This window comes from Pterocles gutturalis, unplaced genomic scaffold (genome assembly GCF_000699245.1).
Source record: "Pterocles gutturalis isolate BGI_N339 unplaced genomic scaffold, ASM69924v1 scaffold5757, whole genome shotgun sequence".
Classification (NCBI taxonomy): Eukaryota; Metazoa; Chordata; class Aves; order Pterocliformes; family Pteroclidae; genus Pterocles; species Pterocles gutturalis.
This window is the reverse complement of record NW_010110053.1, coordinates 22,868-47,652: the sequence shown is the minus strand read 5'-3', so window position 1 is coordinate 47,652 and position 24,785 is coordinate 22,868. Positions and strand designations below refer to the sequence as shown.

Sequence of the window (24,785 nt, the reverse complement as noted above, 5' to 3'; positions counted from 1 at the left end):
TTTCCATGATGAGAAACAGCAAGGTGATAAAACTAATTTTCTCTTCTGGACTGCTGTACCTGTTGCATGCTAAGAATTTTGTGGGGGTTTTTTAGAATGTGTTTTTCTCAAAATATGTAGTAATGAAGAATTGTGACATTCCTTTTCTGAGTAGCTGTCTACTCATTATGTAAATATATTCCCCAGTGTCCTGACTAGAGGGCTGCTGGAAGTTTCCCAGTCAGTGCCCTCACCCTGCAGCTCTTGGGTTACATCCAAGCATCCAGTACCGGTGACTTTGCCATCAGTTTGATGGGGGGCAAAATGAGTTGTCCATGTGTGAAGAAATATTTAATAGTTACAATGTACACCTCCTTTTTTTTTCTTTCTTTTTTTAATCAATTGCGGGAAAACAAGCAATGGCAGCAGCTGTGCCATGTGAGCGAGTGTGTCATGAGCCTGCTGGGCAAGGCATAGTGGAGGGCATTATTCCGCTGGGAGGTTGGCAGTGGCCATGGCCCTCCAGAGTCACCACAAAGGATTTTCTGTTCGACATCTAACGCAACAAGCACATTCATGTGTTTGCAGAGAGTTTCCATGGAAACCGTGTAAACTGTGATGCTAGCAGACAGAGGAAAAGGTTACACTATTGTAGAGGCCCTTTTGTATTCTCTTTAAATGTTTCAGAGCAGCTCTGTTTCTTAACTGATACTCTCAGCCTATGTAACAATTTCTTCAGATTTTTGGTTTGGCCTTTTTTTTTTGTTTGAGCATTTGTCATGGTTGTACTAAGGAGTTCAGATGACCTGCAAGAGTAACAATGAAAATGTGTTTTGCATCTTTCTTGGTATTCTAGAATGTGTTTTGCATCTTTATGTTCTAGAATCACTTGAATATCATGATTTGAACTGATTTATCTTCTTGTTAGTGATAATGGTGCAACTGGAAATGGAAGAACACGGCACAAAAGAAAAAATTCAAGATATTCTGCCTCTACTAGTACAATTCCCAGTTCTGTTGAGTGCTTTTATTGCTCAGATAGAACTATCTCTTTCAGGTCATTGTTCATGGGCACTTAGGCAATTTGAAATGCTGGTTTCTTCTCAGAAGTATGAACCTATGCTGTTCATAGATACCAGTTTTAATGCTGGCTAGCCTTTAGGGTGCTTTCAGGGTTCATGCTGTTTTTAAATTTACACTATGAATTTAAATTTCTGACTGTATCTATTGCTTTGTTTGATCATGTTTCGGGAAGTACTACCACCATGGGCACAAATGATAGTTGTTATTATTAAAAGAAAGAGAAGTGTTGGCTCTCCTATATGATGATCATCAGAGTTCCCATTTGACTGTCCATGTTTGCAAAATTGTGCTTGTTCATAGGTTTAGCTTAATTATCAGGGGAGGTTTTCTTAAATAACTGAACTCGGTTCTGAACTTGTGTCTGGGCTCAGGCTGCATGTCAGTGAGAGGTCCAGGTACCTGCTTGTTGTTCACCTGCTGCTCTATGAAAATGAGATCTGACCTGATCACACAGCACATAATCACTCCTGCCACTTAAGTTTTGAACCTGTTGGTTACTTAAAGCCAAACTTGGTACAAAGGTAAAAAATAGTTCTCTTGTGCGTTAAAAAAAAAGTTGATATCTGGTTGGAAAAGGAGGGTGTAGGATTTTGATGCTGAGGTTGAACAGTGGTACAAGTTGCTCATTCCATCTGATCATAGGGCAGTGACTTAACAAAAAGTCCAATATAAGGGTACATACAGAACAAAAAGGTGAAATGCACCGTTAGCTCAGGATAGCTCTTGACTTACTTTTGGGCAGTGAGGCACGCCCATAACCCGCTGTACCATGGCAGGAGGGATCAGGAAGGGATGGATTTGTTTGTTTATTTGTTTATTTTTTGCTTTATCTCTCTCTCTCTTGTGTTTTTTTATTTAGATATTTGATGTATAATTATTAAAAGCTTTGTATCCAGTGTCTCATTAATGTGACAGTTAAAAATAACTTAAAAAAAAAAAAAAACAAACAGTTGTAATAGCTCCATCCATCTCCATCTTCTAGAAAACACCAGTCTTCTAGTGCGGTATCACAAGATTAAAAACAACACTTTGAATGTAACATGAAAATGAACACAGGCTAGACGTAACTAAAACCTATCTTCAAGTTTCATATAGCGTAATTGTATAATTGCACTCTGTGAGAGACAGAGGTGTGCACCAGGTAGGAGTGTTTTTCATTATGAATTCTGGCTTTCTGAATTTGAAGCCAGAAGTCTCAAGAAAAAGTCTGTTCATATAGCGCAAAACTTGGCATGATTTTCATCACTTCATCCTGACTGCTTTGCAGCACAGACTCTCATCAGTTTTGATAATTTATCACAGAGAAAGAACATAATACTGATGAGGCAGACAGAAATCAAAATCCCATAGCAATTTGCCAGAGAATTAAAAAGAACAAAACAAAAAACCCACAGCAACCCACAAATGGCATCTTAAGTGCTTGTTCTGATGGAAGCATCACTCAATAATTAAGATTGAAAAAATAGAAATACAGCCATCTCCCTGCCCAAAATAATGTAATTAATTCGCAAGTTAAACCCTTTTTTACCCCCCCCCCCCCCAAAAAAAAAAAAAACCCAACCCAAAATAAATCTCAATACAGCCCAATTCTAAAAGCAGCATCCTCTGCTACTCCTCCAGAAGCCTTTGAGACCAGCCAGACTCCTGAGACTAGATTCATCTTGCAGATTCCTTTTTTCCTTTTTGGATTAGGAAATGAATTCCAGAAAAGATGTGGTTCATCCGCATTCCTACTGTGGCTGGTGCACATCTCTGGCCGCCCTGGCTCGGTGTTGTCCTCCACAGCATTCCAGCATGTCTGTCAAAGGTGTCATGAATGAGCCTTTGGCAGGCATCTAATCACCTATTATTCAGCACTTTATTAATCAAGTTTTGTGGTATCTTTTGACATGTTCTTACATTAGTACAGAATTCTTTAATTCCTTGAACAGTGTTAGGTTTTAACAGATGTTTAAAAAAAAAACCAGCCACCCAACACATAAACGAACAAGATAACTGAAAGCCATAGAAAAGATGTGATTTACACTCGCTCTTCAAGCAGATGTAATCTGCATAGCCTCAGATTTTTTTTGTACCCTCAGTAATTTTCTTATGGTGTAAACTGAAATACCATGTTTATCTAGGATGATTTCCACGAGTTCTTAAAATATTCAAAAATAAACATCACCGAAGCTTGAAATGCAATGTCAGCAATTGTTAATTGATTTTTAAATTGGTTGTGTTTTGATTCATAATTATATAATTGAGAGAAAAATTTGCCTCCCACATCTCTTTGCACTCAGATGCTGAACTCCAGCCCATGGGTAACGTGTCTGGTACTTGCATTCAGTACAAACATAAGCAGGTTTAATTGCAAACAGGCAGATATTGTTTTCAGGCCAGGTTTACAAACGAGCTTTGGAAATTCAAATAAAACAACTTGTATGTTATTTCAATTTTTATCATAATACATTATGTTTGAAATAGTGTTATCTAAGAGGCAGATCCATCCATATTTGTTGGCTTCAGGATATTCTTGAAATTGCAAACAGAAAAAACATTGGAAGTCAAAACTGGAAGAACTGTTTGGGGAAGGACTCGAGGGAGAGTCTTCGATGCTGCATGTGGGACTGATCAAAGGCTGCACGTGCCTTCAAAACTATAACCTAGGTCTTAGTAACTGGACTTCTGAGTTGCTGGTGCTGCAGCTCATTCAAATGCCTGGTTTGTTTCTTCTCTAAGAGAAACCATGAAGAAGCTTTTCTTCACTTGCATGACAATGCCTTAGCAGAAAGTAAGTGTCTCCTGAAGCTGTCTGTGGTGGATGGTGTTTGTGCCACCTTGGCTGCTTGGAAATTCTGTCCCGGTACATTGGACCGGCTCCTCTTTAGACATGAAAATCTGCCAGTTTTGTTTGCATTTTATGCAACTGCTTAGGACAAGAGAAGACATATTAAATCCTGAGGAAAAGTGTTCAATATCAGGCTGGTTTTGCATTCTAGAAGCAACAATCTCAGGTGTTGGCAAGTCCGCTGTATTTTGTGTAGCATGGCAGGATGCATCCATGCGCTGTGATACTGAAGTAGTCTGTTACGGAGTGCCTTTTATCCAGACTTTCAGTTGCTACAAGTGATGATGGAGAAGGAGAATTATGGGATAAAAGTAGATAATTGCTTGCTTGCACTGAAAAATAATAGTAACCTAATTATGAAATACTTACATATTCTGCTTTTGACTTGTAAAAACCTAATGTTTCTACTGTGTTTAATAGTGACTCACCCCACCCCTCACTGTGTGTCCTACCAAAGCTTTTGTTAGTAAATCTTCAGCACTCGTTCAGGTACATGCTGGCTACTGCTCTGAGCCCATCTGCGTCTCTGGTCAGTGCTGTGGTTAAGTGCAAAGTGAACCTCTCACTTCAGATGGGCTTGCTTGAAATTCCATGGATCTTTGTCTCTCTAAATTCAATTTGCTTTTCTAGTACCATGAGGAAAGGGTGGCAGAGACGAGACACAGGTCAAATGCAAGTCAAGTCAATTGAGATTAATGCATGTATTTATATAGGTTAAACTTTGACTGCAAATGAAATTTTTTGTAGTTGCTAGCTAGGTAGTTTGTTGGGTTTTTAAAGTTACTTTGAAGCAAGCTGAAGACAATATTAATAATGTGGAAAAACACAGTTATTGTACCATCATACATTCTAGGGATTTCCCTGGGAAGGATAGTTAAAGCAGTATGCTTTGAATGCAGCTAATTAAGTAGCTGCCTTTTAAACTTTCAAGGAGGGCCTGGCTGCCCCCTGAACTTCCATGTGGCCCTTCTGTGCTCCACATTTTTGCCTGCCCTTCTCTCCCAAATCATTTTTAACTGTAATCCCTTCGTGTATCCCGTTTAGACCCTAATTTCACTGAAAGAGGTGCTAGTATAGCTAGGGGATGGCATTTTGAGAGATGGTGAGCTGAAACACAGGAGTTGGGACGGGCAGGATTGCTTCAAGCCAGCCAGGAAAACATCAAAAACTGTGGCATAAGATGTGCTTAACTTAAGTCCTCTAAAGATGATAATTTTGTACATATTAGGCACGCAACCATACCCTCGATCAAATTCTGCATGTTTGTTAACTTTTCTCGTGTTAAGTTTTAACATTAACGTTTATATTTGCAACCGGACCAAGGAGGGGAAAATTTGCCCTTTATGTTAAGGAAAAACTAATTCTGGTAATGGGGGGAAAAAAAGCAAGATTCTTTGGAGACTGAATGAGGTGCGAAAAGACACTGTCAGCATAATTTGGGAATAGTGATTTACAGGTTTTTGTCCCCTGGCTGATATAAGCCTTGCCAACAGAGCCTTCCCTCTACACCTCAATTTGTGGCTTGCTTTTTTGGAGCATTTACTAGAGTGAATGTGTAGCTTTTTTTCTTGAGATGCCTAGTTTCTTTTCCGTGCTTCTCATGACCAGTCAGTGGCAATATGCCTACTGCACAGTCAGGCCTGGGCTTGTCTGGCATCATTTGTCTCACAGTTTCATTGATCCCCAAAATTACTATTTTTAAATTACAATTAAAAACCCTAAGACAACCATAACATTCCTACTATGCCTGTTCTTCATATGTGAAATGAATATATGCAATTGAGTTGTTTTATCTAAAACGTTCTTAGTTTTTTACTATAACTATAATAAATCAGCTTTTTTGAAATGATGTTCTTTTCTGTTTAATGTGATAATGTATGGTACAGGTCAGTGAAATGTTAAAATTCCTTTTTTTGAGAAGCTAGCCAATGTATTTTGACATGGTCAAGCTGATATTGGTGTATTAATGTGGCTTTGACTTGTGTTATTTCTCCTTATTTAAAATTTATAGTAGGGTGATTCAGAGATCCCGAGATGAACTGGGGGGAATCATGCAGGGTGTGGTGCATAACATAAATGAAGATGCAATTTGTCCTGAAGACTTTATGATCGAAGGCCTGGCACAATTTCATCTTTTCTTCAAGTCTCCAGTTACAAATGTCCCCACTGAGATTAGCTGTTGGCCAGATTTCCCATTCCTCGCTTACGAGTTACGGGGGGCGTTGAGCTGCAATGCTGTATGATCAATGCGCAGTGGTGGTCTTAAATGGGGGCTACACTGAGCTGTCGGTGGTGGTAAAGGTCAGGATTTGATGTGAAGAGGAGGAACTCCAGGGGGGTTGGGCTATAAAAAGGTTTGCTGCGTGCTGCCATACACGAGATGGGTTGTTCGTGCAAACATTTGTAAAATCCAGCAGTTGCCTCGTGTCGATCATCTGGGTTGCCCACCATCGCAGCCTCTGACCCTCCAGCAAAACCCAGGAGGCAGCTGCTTTGGCTATGACATTTCTCAGTATAATCAAACTGCCATAAATCAAGAGGGCTTTTGATGTGCCCTGGGATCAATAAGAGTTTTCCTTGCTATCTGATGTCACACATTGTATCAGTGACAGAGGAGGACTCCTGCAGATTGCCAGGAGTAGTCCTTACTCCAAATGGTGCTTTCCAGGTTGGTGTAAATCAGTGGGATTTTTTAAAAAATACATAATACACTGGGTTCCTCTACACTGTTCCTCTGTGCGGGTCTGCATAAAGAGTGGAATTGTTTTCCCCCTGCATCTGTGCAGTTCAGAGGAAGCCCGAGAAAAAAGTCACCAGAGGAAGCTGGAGGCTCCACATTGCAAGAGAAGGAGGGAAAGACAGTTGCAAAATTTGAAAAGTTTTGGCTGCAATCAGCTTTTCCAGTTATATTTTTTTTTCCTCATAGATACATTCTTAGTTTATGTTGTAGAGGAACCCACATTTCATCTTTTTTGAAGGATTTAGGGATTTTCAGCCATTGCTTGTGTATGTGTGGGGGTTTTGTGTTTGCGTACTTTCACACCTTAATACGGATAAGTACTAACAGAACGTAATCTTTTAATTTAGCTCTCTGTTGTCTACTGACTCGTGAAATATTTTTAGGTAACTTAGACACAAGTGATTATGTAGATAAGCAGAGATAAGTCTTTTTTAAAAGGAAAAAAAGCTTTAAATTGTCTTCAAGTTACAATATTTTGGAAATTACAACCTTACTTTTTCATTGCCAGCATCCCGGATATCTCTGAAATTAGATTAATTAAAAATACTGTCCTCCCCCCGCCCTTGTATTCCACTCTGTCTCTTTGTAGCCTAAATAAGAGCTGGGTGATGAAAACCAAAAGTTGAAGCTGCTTTGTTGCTGCGGTATTTGTGTTTCATCAGAATTCTTGAAACCAAAAAAGACAAGTGGTTATTCCTATTGAAAACTGATATTTATGTCTTATATCTTCATTTCTTATTTTAAAACAGAATTGAAATACACATTTGGGGTTAAAGCTCACTGACTTAAGTAAGGTCAAACACAAAGAATCTTGATTTTTTTTCTCTGCAAATGTAGTTTACTTGTATCCCATATTGATGCTAACTCTTCAGGGTGTCAGTTAGTCTTGGGAGTGGATAAAGACAGAACATTAGTACCCAGTAAGTGCTGAGATCATTTGTGGATTCTTTGAAATATGTAAATAAGTGCTAGTAATATTTATGACTTTTGTTCCAAGCATCCAAACAGGTTTGACATGGGTGGGTAAATGCTGTCATCTCTAAAAGAGGAATAACAAAATGGGGTCAGCAAGAGCCGAAATGCACTGCTAAGACTGGGAGAGCCCATTAGGGCTGTACTGACCCATGAGCCAGCTCTGTAAAGTGGGCTGTGCTGCTGGGAGCTGCTCCGGACCTGGACCTTCCTGAGGTCCCATGGCCTGCTGGCACGCTGGAGTTACACATGAGTTCGTGTGATTTCATCATCTAGAACTACTGTTTAGGGATGATTTTAAAAGGTATGTTCTTGATATACTTTTAAAAATTATTAAATCTGGATGCATAGTCGATTCTCTATAGTGTCTAAGCTTTGAGGGGGCATTGGGAAAGAGCGAGTGCTTCTATCTTCATTTGGATTTGCCCAAACAAACCACTTCCAGAGGAGACTTGGTTGAATTTTTGCAGGTTGAGAGTTTCTGTTGCCCGTGAGCTGTCTGAGGGTGGTCACTAGCAAGTGCTGCACCAAAGCAGCAGCGCTGCTCCCGTCACTCTGCTGGCTGGCTCCTCTGACAGAAGTCCTGCATTCACATCTTTCTTTGTAGAAGTCGTAATGCTGTAATGGAATACAGCTTCAGAAAGCTTGCAGCTTGAAAACTTGTGGCGATCCATGCTGCTCTGGTCCTTACCAAATCCTCTGGAGCAGTGGAGGTGGGAGCAGGTTTTCTGCGGGTGGCCGACAAATTTTTACTCTGAAGCAAAGTGAGAATGAGCAGAAAAATGTTACAGGGGGGAAGTAACTTCATTTCCATTGTTGTCATTCAGCGCATCTGTGCTTTGTGTGAGGGCATTTTTTTTACATATGCCATAGAGAGAGGTTTCCTTTTCCTTGGCAGCTCCTGTGCGTCTCCTTAGCTTTCTGCTACAGTGAGGATGCTCTTCCCAGACAGCAGTCTTGGCTGTGGGTAGAGCAGGTTATTTAAGCTTGGTGTTCACGTATTTCTGAGTGATCTGGTATCCTGTATGTGAAATTTAATGCTGCTGTACAAAACCAGCTTAAACCAAGAGAAAGTTACATTCTCATCATAGAGATGATTTTTACTGTGCTTTTTTGTGAACCTCAGTATAACGAAGAAGATGAAAGAAGAACAGAGGAAAAGTGGGTGTGAGGTAGGACTGACATGCTTTTCAAGTCTAGTAAGTACAGAAGCTATTTACAGTTTACCAAATAATTTAATTTTTTAGCTGTTCTGGTATTTTTACTCGATTTAAGGAGTTTTTTTGTTTGGGTTTTTTTTCTGTTACCCATCCACAGACTCCACACCATTTCATAGGACCACTCACCGTGCATATCTGAGCAGAGGTAACAACTATCAGCACTCCAAAGTGCAGCTTAATATTATTTCAAAATAAATGCATACACTTATATATGTAAATAAAAGTGACATATGAGCAAAATATAACTCAGCTTTAAAACTGTTTCTCATAAATTGTAGTGAAACAGGTACTTGTTAAAGATAACAAATAAATAAAAGGAGGAAATATAACTACCACAAAGTAAACTTTCTTATAAAGGATCAAGTTTAGGGAAAGGGAAAAAACAACCCATTGTGGTATCTGTGGGTGACTGACCTCCTTCTCGTAAAACAAGGTTTTAGTGACACAATCTGTTGCATCTCTTTAAAGTTACAAATTCATAGTTCACATTTGCTTCTATCATTCTGTTAAGATAACTGGTATGGCAAACTGTGTCCAGCAGTAAAAGAGAACAGTAAATAATCAACAGGTAACATGAATCCCCCTTTTCTGCTCTGACATATCAGTGCTTTCTTGTGTTTCTCACGGTGCAGCCGCCCCCTTCCTGGTGCGATGCGGGAGTACCTGTGTGCATCATCTCACCAACAAACTCGGAATTCCTCCTCCGTTAACTTCTCTGTAACCAGTTTATTTGTGTGACTGGGTTTGTTCTGACTTGAATGTTTTGTTTAAAGAGCAGCGTAATCTCAAAATGTTCTTATTGTGTGCACAGCCTTAACAATTTGCTAGTAAAACAAGAAAAGGTTTTTTAATGGAGTGAACCAAGGAAGCTGCTACGCTGCAATACAGCAATGGAAATGGCCCGGTTACATACAGCCTTTCCTCGGCACAGGAGGTTGGATACTGGGCAAGATGGACCTTGGATCAGAACCAGAGGTTGTCCTTTTGTGACTGGTTTTGTCTTCTGTCATCCTGTCACTGTATGATAGTAACTGGGTAACTCACTCCTCAAAAGTTCTCTCCATTGTTACGCACTGTCACACAGCAGTGAAGGAATACCAACATGTGAATGATTAAAGTAGTTTGGGTCTACAGGGTTAAGCATATGAGTTCATTTATGAGACTTAACACATGCAAATAACATTTATGGCCATGTGGTAGAGCATATTGCATACATCAAACCATCATTCTAGGCTTGAGGGATTTTTTTTTTCCCCTACTGCTTGTGCTGCAAAATGTTGGCAGGCTGGCCTGCAAATGTGGAGGTGCAGGCTGCACCTGTTACAGGCTGGGTGTGTTAGTAAGGAGCCTTCCTTAACAGAGGAAAAAATGTCACATCTTCAGTTAAAGGTAAGAGTATAGCCCTCGTATTTTGGGTGCCTTCAGCAACCCACTATGTTATCTGACTTTTTGACAGTAAAGAGTAGCTGGCTCACCTCCAGTTTACACTGAGTAAAGTGTGAGTTGCACAGCTTGAATATTTATGTTGACTTTAATATTGCACTTTATAACTGGTCAAAAATCACGCTTTGGATTTAACACAGAAACGCAAAAACAAGGTTCAAATACACTCAAGTTCTTTTTTCTTAGGAAAAGTAAATACTGCCACCACGTAGTCTCTTTAATGTGGTGTCTGAAAAGAGATGATGATTATGTCATTAGCTTACTCTGTTTAAAGCAGAAGGACTTTAATTAAAAACATAGCAGTGGATTAGAATATTTGATTTGTAACCAGTTTGTGCTGTAGCATGACAAATTGTTTATGCATGCGTTACTACTGGAAGAAGTGTATTGGACACCCCCACATCACCAGCATCTTTGTTTCAGAACAAACATTTGCATAGATACACAGTTAACTGGCTGGGGGAACTGATACTCCTGATTGTAAATACGTCCTGATTGTAAATACGTCCTGATTGTAAATACGTCCTGATTGTAAATACGTCCATTTTAAAACTCCAGAAGTTAAAACAAAACCAAAACTTAAACTTGGACAAAGAGTAATTTCACCTACCCGTTCCACCATCTGACCTTACAAACATCTGCTGGCATGAATCTGAAGAGGTGATACAGGAAAAAAAGATGGAATGGCTGGGGAGGTTGGGAAAAGGTGTGACTGCTTTATTTTTTAATGCAAATACTGCCTTGTGTCAATTTAAGGGTGCAGTTTGACAGTTTGATTTGAGTGCTAGTGTACAGAATCACTGTATATTAGTAAGATCAGTTAATATAATTTTGAACAGATGCTATCTATCCAGTGTAGCAGAAGTATTTTCAGTTCCATAAATTGCATTTAGAAAATGCTTATGTCTAAACATAAATCTTATTCATCTTCCCAGTATGTAAGGTGAGACTGATAAATGAAACCCAAACCTGTTGTAACGTTAAAAAAAAACCCACAACAACCTGTCAACACATTATCAGATATTTATGGTATTTGATGTCCTGATCAGGAGAATAAAAAAATTTAATTTTAAGGTGGTTATCCAAATATTTTTTTCATAGGAGAGAGGATGGACAGTTGACTTTGTAATGCCAGAAGGCAGCAACGGTGATCCTCGTCTCAGTCCGTGTTCTTCTGCGTATTTTCCTGCCCCTTTTAACCATTCCTTCATATTTGTTCTTTCTGCCAGCTTACTTACATAGCTGACAGTGTTGGCTAAAGCCAAGGCTTTGATTTAGACTGGAACCTGTCTGTTTCATAGGGAGGCTGGAACCGAGATTGAGAGACACCCACTTTGCTTCCAACAAGTCTCCCGGCAGACAAGATATTGGAGGGGGGAAGAAAGAGGAGACTTCCTTAAAAACAAGTAGGCGAGAAATAGCAAGAGCAGAATAACACAACATGCTCCTTAAAAAAGAAGTGCTCAGATGCCGTATAGTCTAGCTCGAGTGCTCAGACCTGACATCAGTCTTACTGGTTAACGATGCAGTGCACACGCTGCTGGTTTGCAGTGCTGGAAACTCTCAAACAGATGGATTATACTGCATAGAGAAAATGGGGATGTCTGAAACCAGCCATAAAAAATCAGCATAAAAGGTAGGTTAATGATTCATTGCTAGGTGATCTTATGATTTGATCCTTTTTTTTTGTTGCTGTGTATTTCTCTTATGGTGGTATTTATTTTTATATACATTTTGTAGGTTATGAAAGATGTAAGTATATCAAGTCAGTGCTTTCTAGGGTATTCTTTGGCAAGATAAATTTTCCTTGCATTTGGTCTCTTGTTCCTTTTTTTTCCTTCAGTACTCCTTGTTTCTCTGACCTCATTATTATTTTTGAGCTGCTTTTGTGATTCGGCATTGAAAACAGTTATTCCAACAAAAGCAGCACAGCATGTTCCTTAGACTTTACAAAGTGTCAGATGGGGATGCTTGGGACTTAATGTTGCAGCCTAAAATCAACAGTTCCAAGTTCCTGGAATAAATTGGAAGCTTTTGTTAAATAAAACTTCTAAGTGGAGAGATGCTAGCCTCCTGACAGAGGTGAAATGTTCTACTTTCTCTCTGTAGCCCAGTTACAGGTATAAAATACAGGACAGAATATGGAAGCTCAACCTGTCAGCTATATAAGGCACAGGAGGACACAACCTGTTTTATTTTCTAGCAGTCTCATAGTTCATTTTTAGCAGGTACAGGGAGGGCATAACTACACAGGCAAGCACAGTTAGATTAACAAGTTACCCTGTAGCAAGAGCTTTTGGGCCTCTGTTTCACAGGTCCCTAGAAGCCTTTTCAGCAGAGATGGGGATTCTGTGTAAAAAAAACTTACACACGCGCACATGCTCTTGTTAGTTTCTTCCCCCCCCCCCGGCTGCAATAGCTGAACCATATGTGGGAAAACTGCTTTCCTATATCTGTTGAATCTTTTTGGCATGACAGCATATACATGTTAGGCCAAAATGTGTGTCTCAGCTAAGCAAGAGTGGTGGCTCTCACGGGGACAAAATCAGGTCCTAGTTTAGGTTTGATTTCTCTGTGTATGTTTGTCCTTTCTGACCAGTCTAGATATAGTGTCCTGTTGCTATGGGGGCATACGGTCTCTCATTGTCACCTGTGCCTCAGTCTCTGGAACCATTTATACTTACGCAGTATAGCATGCATAAGAAACATTAGCTAGTACCGCTCAGGAAGATGGTAGCTCACTTTCTATAATTCATGAATGTCATTGTCAGAGGCGGAAGCTAAGGACATTTTTAACAAATGTCCTCTTAAAAAAAAAAAAATATCAGCGCAAGATGCAAATAAATAATAAAAGAATGTTTGATTTGTTTGAAAGTTTTCCAGCCGAACAGTAGGGGTTATGTGAGAGTCAGCCTGGGCCCAACAGAGCAGGCATTGAACCAGACCTAATAAGAACAACTGGACCCAATACCCATATTATGTTCAGTAATGGGGGTTTTCCTGTAGTACAAGGACTTTAATGTTGTAATCTTAATGGCTAGAGGTAGCAAACCAGTCTGAAAGGAAAGGAAAAAATGAAGTCCAAAGCAATTAGAAAAATCTCTTTTGTGGATTTTAGGTACTGCCAGCCACATTTGTGTCTTTTTACAGACGAGTGGGCTTTTCTGTCACTGTAGGAGTGAATTGTAAAGTAGCGGACTTGAACTAATTATGTCCTGTAAACCTGTAATAATAACAATGAAAGTTTTTTGAAGTTCAGACATGCGTGTAGTTGATCCAGCCGAGTGGATCAGCAGTTGAACAACAGTTTGCTACTCACAGTTATCAGGATTCAGGAGCATTTTAGGAAAAACATTTGGATAAGGCAACTCCTGGGAAGAAGTAACTGAAGAGCAGGAGCCACAGCTGGTCACCAGTTCAAGCAAGGTTCTTGCCATCTGCATTTCTAGACTGCTTTGTTACCAGCAGGTGCTGGAAGGTGTCTGCTCTGACTCAGATGGAGGTATTGACCTTGAGGCAGATGGAGAACAGTGTAGGTTGAGAAGTCTGGTCTCAAACTCTTTGTACCTTGTGGCATTTGGAGAGTGAGCTCATGGTCTTGTGTCTTCTCATGGTGCTTTTTTTCTTTTGCTTCTTAAACCCTGCCACTTGGGGGCGAGGGGGAGGAGACATGATATATGGTTACATTTATAAGGTTATCTCTTCTAACCTGAACAGGGAAGCTGAGCTGTGATCATATCCCCAAACTCTGTCCCAAGAGGTCTGTCCTTCTGCTTCAGTGCTCCCAGATGGAAAAGACAGTAGTTTATTCTTTGGAAAAACTTAAGCTCCTTTTATACTTCTGCTAGGTTTTTGCCGAATCCCCACTTCCTTGAAGCAAGGCCCTTGACTTCTCTGCAGCATCTCCAAACTGATCACACATCGCAGACTTCCCGGTGATCAGTCAGCAAATGCTGAATGAACTCGGACTGCACCCAAGCACCAAATGCAAAACTCACTGGTATGCTTCCACAGCCTTTGTAATGAAGCCATTGGAGTTCATGGAGCTTGCCTCCAGGATGCAAATTTTATGTCCCAGAACGTGATACATTTGTCCAGCATGCCAAGTACCTCAGGGAAGCTCTGTGTATGCAGCTGGATAATGTTGCATCCCAGAACTTGTTTTCTTCAAAAAAAAAAAAAAAAAAAAGGTATAAAGAACAAAAAACAATTGCAACCTGTAGTGATTGTTTGTTAGAACTGTGTTAGCTGTATTTGATCATAATCTGTAATATACAAGGAAGTCATAGACATGGTTTTCTTGTACCTTATCTGCTAGTGCTTTCCCTGCTCTGTCGGTGGTATCAGTCTTGTTTACTGTCTGCAGTTTCATATTTGGTAGCAGGCTGCAGTGCCCCAGGATTTCATCCTTGCGCTGTCCCTTGCATCGTGCCAGCAAAGCAGTTTGGGTGTCAGTGTGGGAAACTGGCTGAAAACCAATTTGCAACCTCCTGCCAGCCTGGTTCATGGCGTGGCTGCGCAGCAGAGGCTGCAGCACAAGGGCTGAAAGGGCTTGTCGCATGCAGGAGGTGGGCTTGGGCTGCTGCAGCTGGTTTTAACAGATGTTTCATCTGGAAAAATATGCAACGTTATATTTGGAGGAGTACAGGTGCTCCATGTCGGTTCACTATTCACAGAATACCCCAAACAGTAGTTGCACTGACCCAGATGAGGGATAGGTGAACTGTGCCACGGAGCAAGGACACTTTAAACTATTGTTACCGTAACCACGCTGTTTAATACTGCTCGACAATACTCATTCCTTCATGTTTGGTTTTTTTTTCCTCTGAAGATATGAGTTATTTACATACCAAATACATTTGCATGCAAATATTTTTATATTAAATGTATTACTGAATGTAGATATTTGCATGGTAGAATGTGTTTTCATAATATACTGTCTATTCCTATAAATCTTGCTTCTCTTTATTCCTCAAACCTGAGAAAACGTCCCTCTTCAGTACTCCTTCGGGGTGTTCCTGAGTGTGCTGCTGAGCCTGATTCTTTGTATGAAAATTCAGGTGTCTGCTTTTCTGCTTTTGATCCAGTTCTGTTTGTGTTTACAAATGCTTGTCAGGTTTTTTAATGAGGGCTTAAGCATAGCTTTCTGCAAAGACATGAGATGTTTTTTCTTTTTTTTTTTTTCCTAATGTAATGAGCTTTAGTGAGAATCTTTGCATACAATTGCACACAAGAGGAGAAAAGCTAAAACTTAGCTACTTGCCGTGGATGCAGCCTCAGTCCTGTGCAACCCAACATAAAACCTTTGCTGCGGTTCCCTCGGTGTCTCTGAGTGTCTCCTGAAAGTGCAGGCACCAGCTGGTGCTCTGCAGAGATCCCCTGGAAGTCTTTGAGCAGCCTGGTGTCTCTGCTTTAAGCTGGTGTTATGAGATGCTTCGGAAATGCTGTAATTGAGGAATGTCTTAATTCAAGTTGGGAGATGAGCTCTGAGTAGATGTTAAACAGGGGCCTTGTCTTCTGGGTGTGTTTGGTTGAACTCGTCAGGAAGGAGAGCTAATATAAAAACAATAGCATGGATGATGAATGCAGTGTAAAATGATACAGGAAAGTTTTTTGTAAAGTATATTGTGGGCATTTTGAATGTCATAATTCTTACTTGTCTGCTGTTGGGTTTTTATTTTAACTTGAATAGAGGTGGTTATGCAGTATCAGAGAACTCATTAATAGTTGTTTAAACACTTTTCTAGGATTTTTCCTTAGTTTTCTGATTATGATAATTATTCACATGTTCCCCTTTCATTTTAGATGTTGTTCTGGAGGGATGAAAAAGGACATTATTTGTCTGCGGACTTGGCATTTATGTTCAATGCCTTCCTTTTAATTGTAGTAATTCTTCCCCCTTTTTTATTTGTTTCAGGTGAAGCCTACCATCTGCAGTGTTGAAGCATGAGTACTGATGCCAGTCAGGTGGTGATCACTACTCCTCCCTCAGCCACGATGCCTCACAAAGAGCGGTACTTTGATCGCATCAATGAGAATGACCCAGAGTATATCCGGGAGAGAAACATGTCTCCTGACCTGAGACAGGACTTCAATATGATGGAGCAAAGGAAGAGGGTCACTCAGATACTGCAGAGCCCTGTGAGTGGGATTAAGGGGGGATGAGAACGACAGAGTGTTATTTTCTGAAATTCCCTATTAATTTTTTGAGACTTAAAAAAAAAAAAACACCAAAACCACAAAAAATCTACGTTACAGAATGACTCTACCATCTTCTAAGAAGAGTCAGTAAGCAGATCATCCGTCATTTTGTTTGCATAGTTTTTTGTCTGTGAACAAGCAGCCTTTATTGTTTGGTTTTTTTAATTCTCTCGATGCTTTTGTGGTCTTATGCTTCATTGAAGTATTACAAAACGATCTGGCTGGCTGCAGGGTACTTAATTAAAACTTAGTGGCAGGGAAGACAGTGAAGGAGTCACCAGTAAAATAGGAACAAATCGGGGCGTTACATGGTGTTCTTTCTGAGTTTGAATATTAACCTATCATTTGCATCAGGAGTGTATTAATTAACATTTTTAATTAGGTTAAGTTTGTTTAAAAGCTAGACTATGTGTTCTTTTCATGTCCTTGGGAGTGATCATACCTATACTTGGCCATATTAGCACTCATCTACTGGTTGTGTAAGTTCAGTACTGGTGTAGATAAAATTCTTAAATCTATTGAACCACCTTAAAATTAATTTTACTACGTGCATTCTTGGAAAGTAATACTGTTGCCTTGAGTATTTTTAAGCCATAGGGAGTGAGTAAGGGTGTGAGGGTGAGTCTTTGGGGGTGTTGGGGTGTATTGTGAGTAATGAGGATAGTGGGACTGGGCAGGGGTTAAGCAGATTTGCAAAACCTTCTTTCTTCAGTTCCTCTGTAAGTTGGGGTGCTTCTTCTGTAATTTTTTTTGCAGCTTTTCTGTATGTAAAGAGATTGCAAACAGCTGTTAGTAATCACCCTATTATAGTCATCCATGAATAACAGGATTGTTTGCTAAAGTGGTGTCGTGGAGTGCCTCTTGGATCTGTGTGTTGCTCTGAGTATAATGTGAACCTGTTGACTAAGGAATTTATTGCTTTCAAGTCAATTTGTGCAAGCTTGGTTTTGCAGCCAACCTCTTTTGTAAAGAAAATATTCTAAGGAGGTATTGCATAACACTTCAAACATGATAAGTTTGTGTTAAACACTCAATTATAAAATGTGATCAGAGTCTGCCCCTTCCTGTTAAAATATTCACATTATGAATAGCTGGTACTCACAGCAGAGACTAGATCTTTAGCCTAACAGAGATCTTATTTAGGTTTGTATGTGTGTTATTCCTCGGTCCTTTGGATGGCAGTATTGAATCTGGTGAGCATTAACTATTTCCTTAACGTTTTGGGGGACCTTCTGCCAGCTCTGCTAAAGATAATAAATGCCCCTTTGCCACAACCTCTGTGTATTTTTAATAGATGCAGTGTCAGTGTGCAGATTTTAGGAAGGGGGATGAAAAGGGGCAACCCCTGACTCTAGGTAACTGTTTTAACTGAAGGCTGAGGGACAAATAGTCGCTGGACTGCTGTTACTTTCCTGACACAAGAGAAGCTGAGCCCAGCACTTTTTGGAAAGTGACTATCTGGAGCTGCCAATAAGTTGCAAGTTTTTGTTGTGTAAGGGAACACTTGTCCAAATAAGCCAGGGGCCACAGCCAGCTCATCTGCTGTGGTTCATCAGAAGCAGCAATGTGGGAGCTGAGTGTGTTATCAGGGACAATCTCCTCACTTGGGTATCTCCTTTTATTGTCTCTTCCTGAAATAGAAGATTTAGAGGAACGCTGCTATGATTTCTTTTGTGAGGAAATAAAAGCATTTTAATACAATATCTGACTCAATGTCCATCAAGCAAATTTCATAACTGATTTGAGGATAGCAACTGCATTATTTCTTCCAGATTCTAGCTGAGATGTGCTATAGTGTTCTTGAGAGTCAGAACTGAAAATTATTACCTTGTCTTCTGAACATAATATTTGTGACAGAAGGGTCAGAAAGCATTTTTCCTTTTACCAGTCTGCATAACACAGGTTCAGGACTGAATTAATGAGTATTGTGCATAATGTTCTTGTTCTGTAGCTGTAGAATTACATTGCACTAGAAGTTTGCATGGAGTTTGTTGCTTCTCAGGTTTATTCCAGACAACAAGGAGGAAATAGTTGAAAGTGTTTGGAAGAAGAGGAAGAGAGATTAGCAGACACACTTTAAAGATCTTGCTCACTGGTATATCTTTACCTAGTCTTAGGTATATGCATTCATATCATCACCCAGTCTTGATATATGCATTTAGATCAGAGAAATAGTCATTGACTCATCTTCTGGAAAGTATTAGTAAATATGAAGTATATGTAGCAATGATAATACCTTTCTTAAAAATACACAAGCATGTATGAACTTGAGGTGAACATGTTTAAACATGCACTTTCTCTGAGCAAGGAATTATGGTATAAAACTAAAGAGTTGATCATTATCATATACTTGAAATCTTAGGTACCAATTTAATCTGCTTTATTAACAAGCTTTTTTCCTTCTTTCAAGTAGGAAAATCTAAACCTTTAGCAAGAAAATAAATTGGAGAATATATTTCAGGAACGACAGTATATTTTGTGTGGTGCATGTTACTGTAAGGGCTACAGCCCTGACCAGACGTCTTCAGACATCAAACTGCTGCATCTCTCTGATGTGCTATTTGATGCACATATTGATGTGCAATCTGACTACTCTTCTCTGATGTGCAATTTCCCTTTCCTAAATTAAATAATTTAAAAGCTACTGAAAAGCTATTCTCATTACCTCTGATGTTTGCTAATGTCTTAGAGTCTGTTCATAATAAGTCTTAAACAAATTATGGGAGTTTTATGACCACTACCCACGAAGAATGTCCTAACATTATCAGTGAATTCTGAGACATGTTTGCTTAATACTGTAACCCATGACAGCCTGGAGAAGCTGATAGGTGCCACATGTTTGTTCTATGCTAGTAAGATGGAAAGAAATTAAGATGAGCTAGGTCTAAGCAACTTGGTGGCATCCAGAGGTATTGCTGGCTGATCTTTAACACAAAGCCATTTAAGTTTCTTTTAGTAATGTCTGCAAGTTCAGAAGGCGCAGGTACTGTGTCTTTATTTTAAAAAGAAAGACACTACATTTATGCGGTGGACCAGTTTTATTGCTTTACATTGGGTCTGAGATACTTGACCTACAATATATCCAAAATTTGAGAAGATGGGGGGTTTTTTTTTAGATTTTCCAACTTAACTCTGAAATTAAAAACGTATTTGTCTTTTTATATGCTAAACAATCATATATTGCTTGTTACACAGAGTAACTACCTCTTTCAAATAGTATTGTTTATTATCTATTTGCAGTATTATGAAAACCCTTATTTCAGTTACGGTATGCAAGGCCTCCTGGCTGTCATTTCCTTCTGGCATTTCTCTGGTGCCCTCACCATGGCAACCAAAAGCTTCAAAAACACTTTTAAAAAAATAAAAAGCGATGGTTGCACAGTTCTGGTGTGTGGAGAGGGAACAGTCTGTTGAGGAGCTGGGTGAACATACAGAAGGGAAAAACTCTGCAGCCCTCCCAGAACAACCAGGGAAGGTATTGGGTGTTTCTGCGGGCAGGCAGCAGTGCCAGGCTGCTTCCAGTGGAGTAAGGCCATGTGAAACAGTTATCTAACCAGCAGGAAAGCCAACTACAGGTTTTAGCTAACAGGACTGTATGTGTAACCTGATGGAAAATTAGGATCACTCCTTAAACTTCATTCAGGAGTGCCTTACATCCACTGTGTATCACTGTATTTGCAGAAGAGCTGCAGGTCAGAGTGGAAATGGAAGAGGACGCATTATTATACATAAGATATACTGTTCCATGTGATACGTTTCATTATTTTTACTGATGTAAGAAAAGGTTGAGTAGTCAAATTTGTGTACGAAGTGATGTGTTGAACAGCTGAAATATGTAAACATAAACATGCACGGTTATTGGAGTTTAAATGCCTGGTTTACATTTTGAATTTAGCAGTGAAAGTTTGCTGTAGCTTGTCAAGTCCCATTGAATGTGCACTTGCCATTTTTACATACGAAACACACAGTTATTTGGAACTTGTTTGGTTTTAAGTTGAGCAGTTTGCTGTCAGGATTTCATCACGTTTAGCTTTAATTTCATAGCGGATGTAGACAGCGCCTGACAATCCATCATGGCTCTACAGGATGTTCAGGGTGATTCTGGCTCAGCGCTGCTGTAATGTGGGGGCACCAATTCAGGTCTAGCCATACAGATTGCACAGTGAGGGGGGTCTTATGTTGAGGTTAAAAATGTACTTCTCTCCCATGCCTCTCTTCCTTCCTGCCTTGAACATGCACGCGTGTCCCTGCCTCCCACACCAGCTTGGTCTTGCCTGAAAAAGCGGGGAGATAACAGTCTTGCTTAGCAACTGCTCTGCTCAGAGGTCTGCCTTAGCATGCAGCATGCAGGCAGATTTTTCTCCTCAAAAACAAGCAAACCCACCCACACTTGAATTTTTTCTTTCTGGCTGTTATTTTCAGACCATCAGGAAAGAGATGAAGGATGGTTTGATTTATTTTTTCCCTAGGTTTTGCAATTGTCTAGCATGCTTTTATTTTGTATCGAGTGAACGTGCAGTATTTTCACAACACCACTCCTTTTTTGAGGCAGTTTATTTTCTTAAAATATCAAAGTCCTTTCAGTTCCTGACATGTTTCAGCTTCCACTGTTCTTTCCCCACAAGTTCAAAAGCCTTTCAGATCTGTCAGGACCATCACCCTGTGGCTGGGAAGGCTCACAACCTTGTACATCCCCTGGGGACCGCCTCTCTGGGCAGGCCTCTCACATTGCAGCTCCCTCGTCTGGCTTCAGTCTTCTCTGACATCTTCATAACTTCCTGCGGGGGAGTCATGACCCTCCTCTCATCACAATGGCTTTTTTAATCGCATGCTTTCGTCATGCGACCTGTGCAGCATTTCATTCACCAGGGGAGATGATCTCAACTTGGCACATCATTTAAGACACGTCAGATAATGTCTCTTAAAGATCCCTTCTGAGGCGTGACTATCCTGCTGAGCCCGGGGCAGGCCAGGGGGCTGGGCGGGATCAGCATTTTACGTGAGGGTGAATGTGTGCTCAGGGTAATGCTGTGTTAGTTCAAGGCCATCCGCTAGATCTCTATGAGAGACCAAGAAATCCCATTGCCTAAATTCCATTTCTATAGCTGTGATGGTGCTGGGTGAATTCATAACCGTGTTCTGACACATACCAGCACAGCAAGCGCAGTTGAGAGTTTTGTGCTGTTCCCTGCTTTCTTGAGTTGAAAATGAAAATCACCTTTAACTTCTCTCTTATTTCCATATGCTGTTTTCCATTTAGTTTGAACTGTGGTTTTCATTAGATACAAATGACAACAGTTTCCAAATAATTTTTTTCTCTATCCATATTTCTAATCTTCCTTCTGGCTGTTAACTGCTTGGATTTGGATTTTTGTGGTCTTGAGGGATGCCTGCCGATCCTGTTGTACTTTTGGCACTGTGTTCTTTAGATTATTCAAATCATTAAACAAACAGATCCATCCTCCTTTGCCTGACGACCTTCCCGTGCTCCTGTATGTATTTGAAGTTATTAATTGTAAAGAACACTCCAATCTGAATTAATTCCTTAGGTAAGCAATAAGGAGATATAATATGCATTGTAACAAAATCTACCATTTTTCTTTCATTCACTGGTCTTGTAGATTCTATCCAACAAGGGCATCAAGTTGGTCTGGTGGGAGCAGGAAGAGGGGTTTCCATTGGACTCCAAGTAGTGAATAACAATTAATAGGATGAAGGACTTACTTCACTGTATTCATTTTTCAGTCCTTTTTTTGTTTGTTTGTTTCCTCTTAAATAATCTTTTAGTTTAGTACAAGCTCTTAGCAGTGCCTGAACTTCCTCCTTGGCTGCACCCAGAGCACCCTGACAGAGCTCTGCCCTTTGTCTGTCCTGGTGCATCACCACCATGTGTGCTCCCACCTCCCCTACTCTGGCACTTACTGAAAAACTGGTTAATGCTAGTCTGATGGACTTCTGGCGAACTGAAATCTGATTTCATCTAGCATTTTAAGTTTCAGTGGTTGTATTCCATCCAGCAAGATGCATAGTGTGGCTTTACTCTGCGAGAAAACACGAGGGAGGAACCCAGACCCTCTGTTTGCAGCAGTGACTGTGAGCACTGGGATCGCTGGTGCTGGGGCTTTAGGAGCTGGGTGTGCTGAAGATGGGCTTTGCAAATTAGTTCAGTGCTTCAGGTTTTGTTTTAATCATAGGGTATCTCTAGACTGCTTATCACGGAAGTAAACACACTGCTTCGGCTCACAGAGGGAAGCTAGTGTGTACCCAGTTAGGGGAGCCAGAAAAACCAGTGCCGGCTGAGCTCTGTGTGGGACCAGCTTGCTGTCAATCGAGTCGCTGGATCCAGCCAATACGTGGGACCAGCTTGCTGTCAATTGAGTCGCTGGATCCAGCCAATACTCTCACGCTTCACTGCAAGTGAAGAGATTGCTATAACTTTAGCAAATTCCTCATATTTAATACTGAGCCTATTTCCTTCTGTCTTAACACAGAAGCTCCCACCTCTTTTTTTTTTTTTTTTTTTTTTATGGCCTTAACAAACACTTTTTGTGACTCTTATCTTCTCCCTGCCAGCCTTAACTCACTGGCGGTTTTTTTGTGGCCAACTCCACCCTTTTCCACTTAGGGCACTAGTTGTTTGTATCTCAACTCCAGTCTCAAAACAGCCTATTACAAAGCTGTACTGGCTGTTTCGGTGAAGGTCTTCCTCTCTGCGGGCAGCTACGTTTACAGCACAGGAGTTAAAATTAACGTCTCTTCGCTCTGGAGAACGAAATACCAGTTAAGTTTTGAAACTTTTCTTCAGTGGTGGTGATTTGGCTTAGAGACTCTTTGTGGGTGCACTTATATGTAGATAAGTTGAAAATCCTTTTTAAAAATGGATTTTTAAGATATATAAACTGATCAAAAATGGACAGAAGTGAAAATGGGTGAAGGGGTTTCTTGTGTTATGGTGCAGCTCTTAGGCTAACAGTGGTGCTATTATTAAATGTAGGGACCTTGCATGTCTTTTCTAGCTACTTTCCTGTAGACTGGCATATCAAACTGTTGGACCTTACTGTAATTAGTCCTGATATGAGCACACGTTTTCCCCTCTTAAAGGGTTGTGATAGTGTGGAATATTTGCAGATGACCTCTATGCCCTTGTTTTTTTCTGTTTACAGAGAAAAGTTTTTTCTTGTTATTTTATTTCTACTTCTTTTGAGTGTATAAAGACTACATGAAGAAATCAATGGTCAACAAACAAGAAACAACATAGTCAAAATACTTATGAGCCTGCAAACTTCTTAACATCCTCAGAGAGCTGTCTCCCAAATGAAGAAATTAACGCTAAACTTTTCAGGCAACATTGTTATTTTGTGCTATATATAGATGTGTATTCATGTAAAATAGGTTATTCTAGCAAGTTGGTTATTCTAGTTTTTCTGCTTATGTTGACTGAAAAATACCAGTTGTCAACTAGTACATGCAAATGTTGCTTTGATTCTTAAAGGCCCCAATTTACCCTGTCAACTCACACTTAGACTGTCCTGAAAGAAATGGACATCAATGAGTCAGAACTCAGGCTTGTAACTTCACTCTTGAGTTTCAGAGAGCCCTTACAGGTCTCAGTTGAAAGATTTTTGCATCTAAACTGCTTGAGTTTATGATGCATATTTGGACAATGATTGCAAATATTTATGGAGAAGTAGTTTTATGTTAGAAAAACCTTGACCTAATCATGCAGCTAATGACTATCAAGAAAAGCTGTGTCTGTTCTGCAGGCTGCAGTACCATGTGAGGCTGCCTAAGCTGGTGTAAAAGAGCTACCTGGAGTTTTAGAAACAGTCAGAAAGTTTAGAAAGAATGGAGTTCTAGAAACAGTTTTGGAAACAGGCTGAGCTGCATTGTATGTTTTTACTGGTGAGTTGTGGGGAAATTCATGTCTCAGTGCAAGGTGGTGGAGTGGCATTCAGAATGTGGGTGGGATGGTAGCAGAGCTGCTGGGCACCGCAGTCAGGTCAGCAGCAGGCAGGCTTGGCTGTGCAGGGGATGCTTTGGTTCATGGCGTACGTGCAAAACTGTTTTCCTCTGGTGTGACTTAGTTCAGCTCGCTGTAGTTTTGGAGAGAACAACCTCAGCTGACAGGAGTGGAAAGGAAGTTCCCAGCCTGCTGTGTACTGAGGTCAGGCTATTTGCTTAGGTGGCTGTCTACTGCCAGGTAGAAAGCTATACTCTGCATCCTCCTAGGTGTGCATCTTGTCTGAAGTGTTGCTTTGCCTCTTTTCCAATAGTGTCATGGGTCCAGTTTTCATACCACAGCCAAACTTTCAGCAGG

At 40.2% G+C, this 24,785-nt stretch overlaps 1 protein-coding gene across 1 annotated transcript in view; it reads left to right on the top strand.

Moving 5' to 3' along the window:
- Window positions 1-11,659: 11,659 nt before the first annotated feature.
- ADD3 (adducin 3 (gamma)) overlaps window positions 11,660-24,785 on the top strand; it is a 32,996-nt gene continuing 19,870 nt past the window's right edge. Inside the window, exons 1-2 of the mRNA XM_010073180.1 lie at window positions 11,660-11,903; window positions 16,185-16,408. Of these exons, the coding sequence (XP_010071482.1) occupies window positions 16,214-16,408 (195 nt within the window). The 5' untranslated portion in view covers window positions 11,660-11,903; window positions 16,185-16,213. The remainder of the gene's footprint in view (window positions 11,904-16,184; window positions 16,409-24,785) is intronic.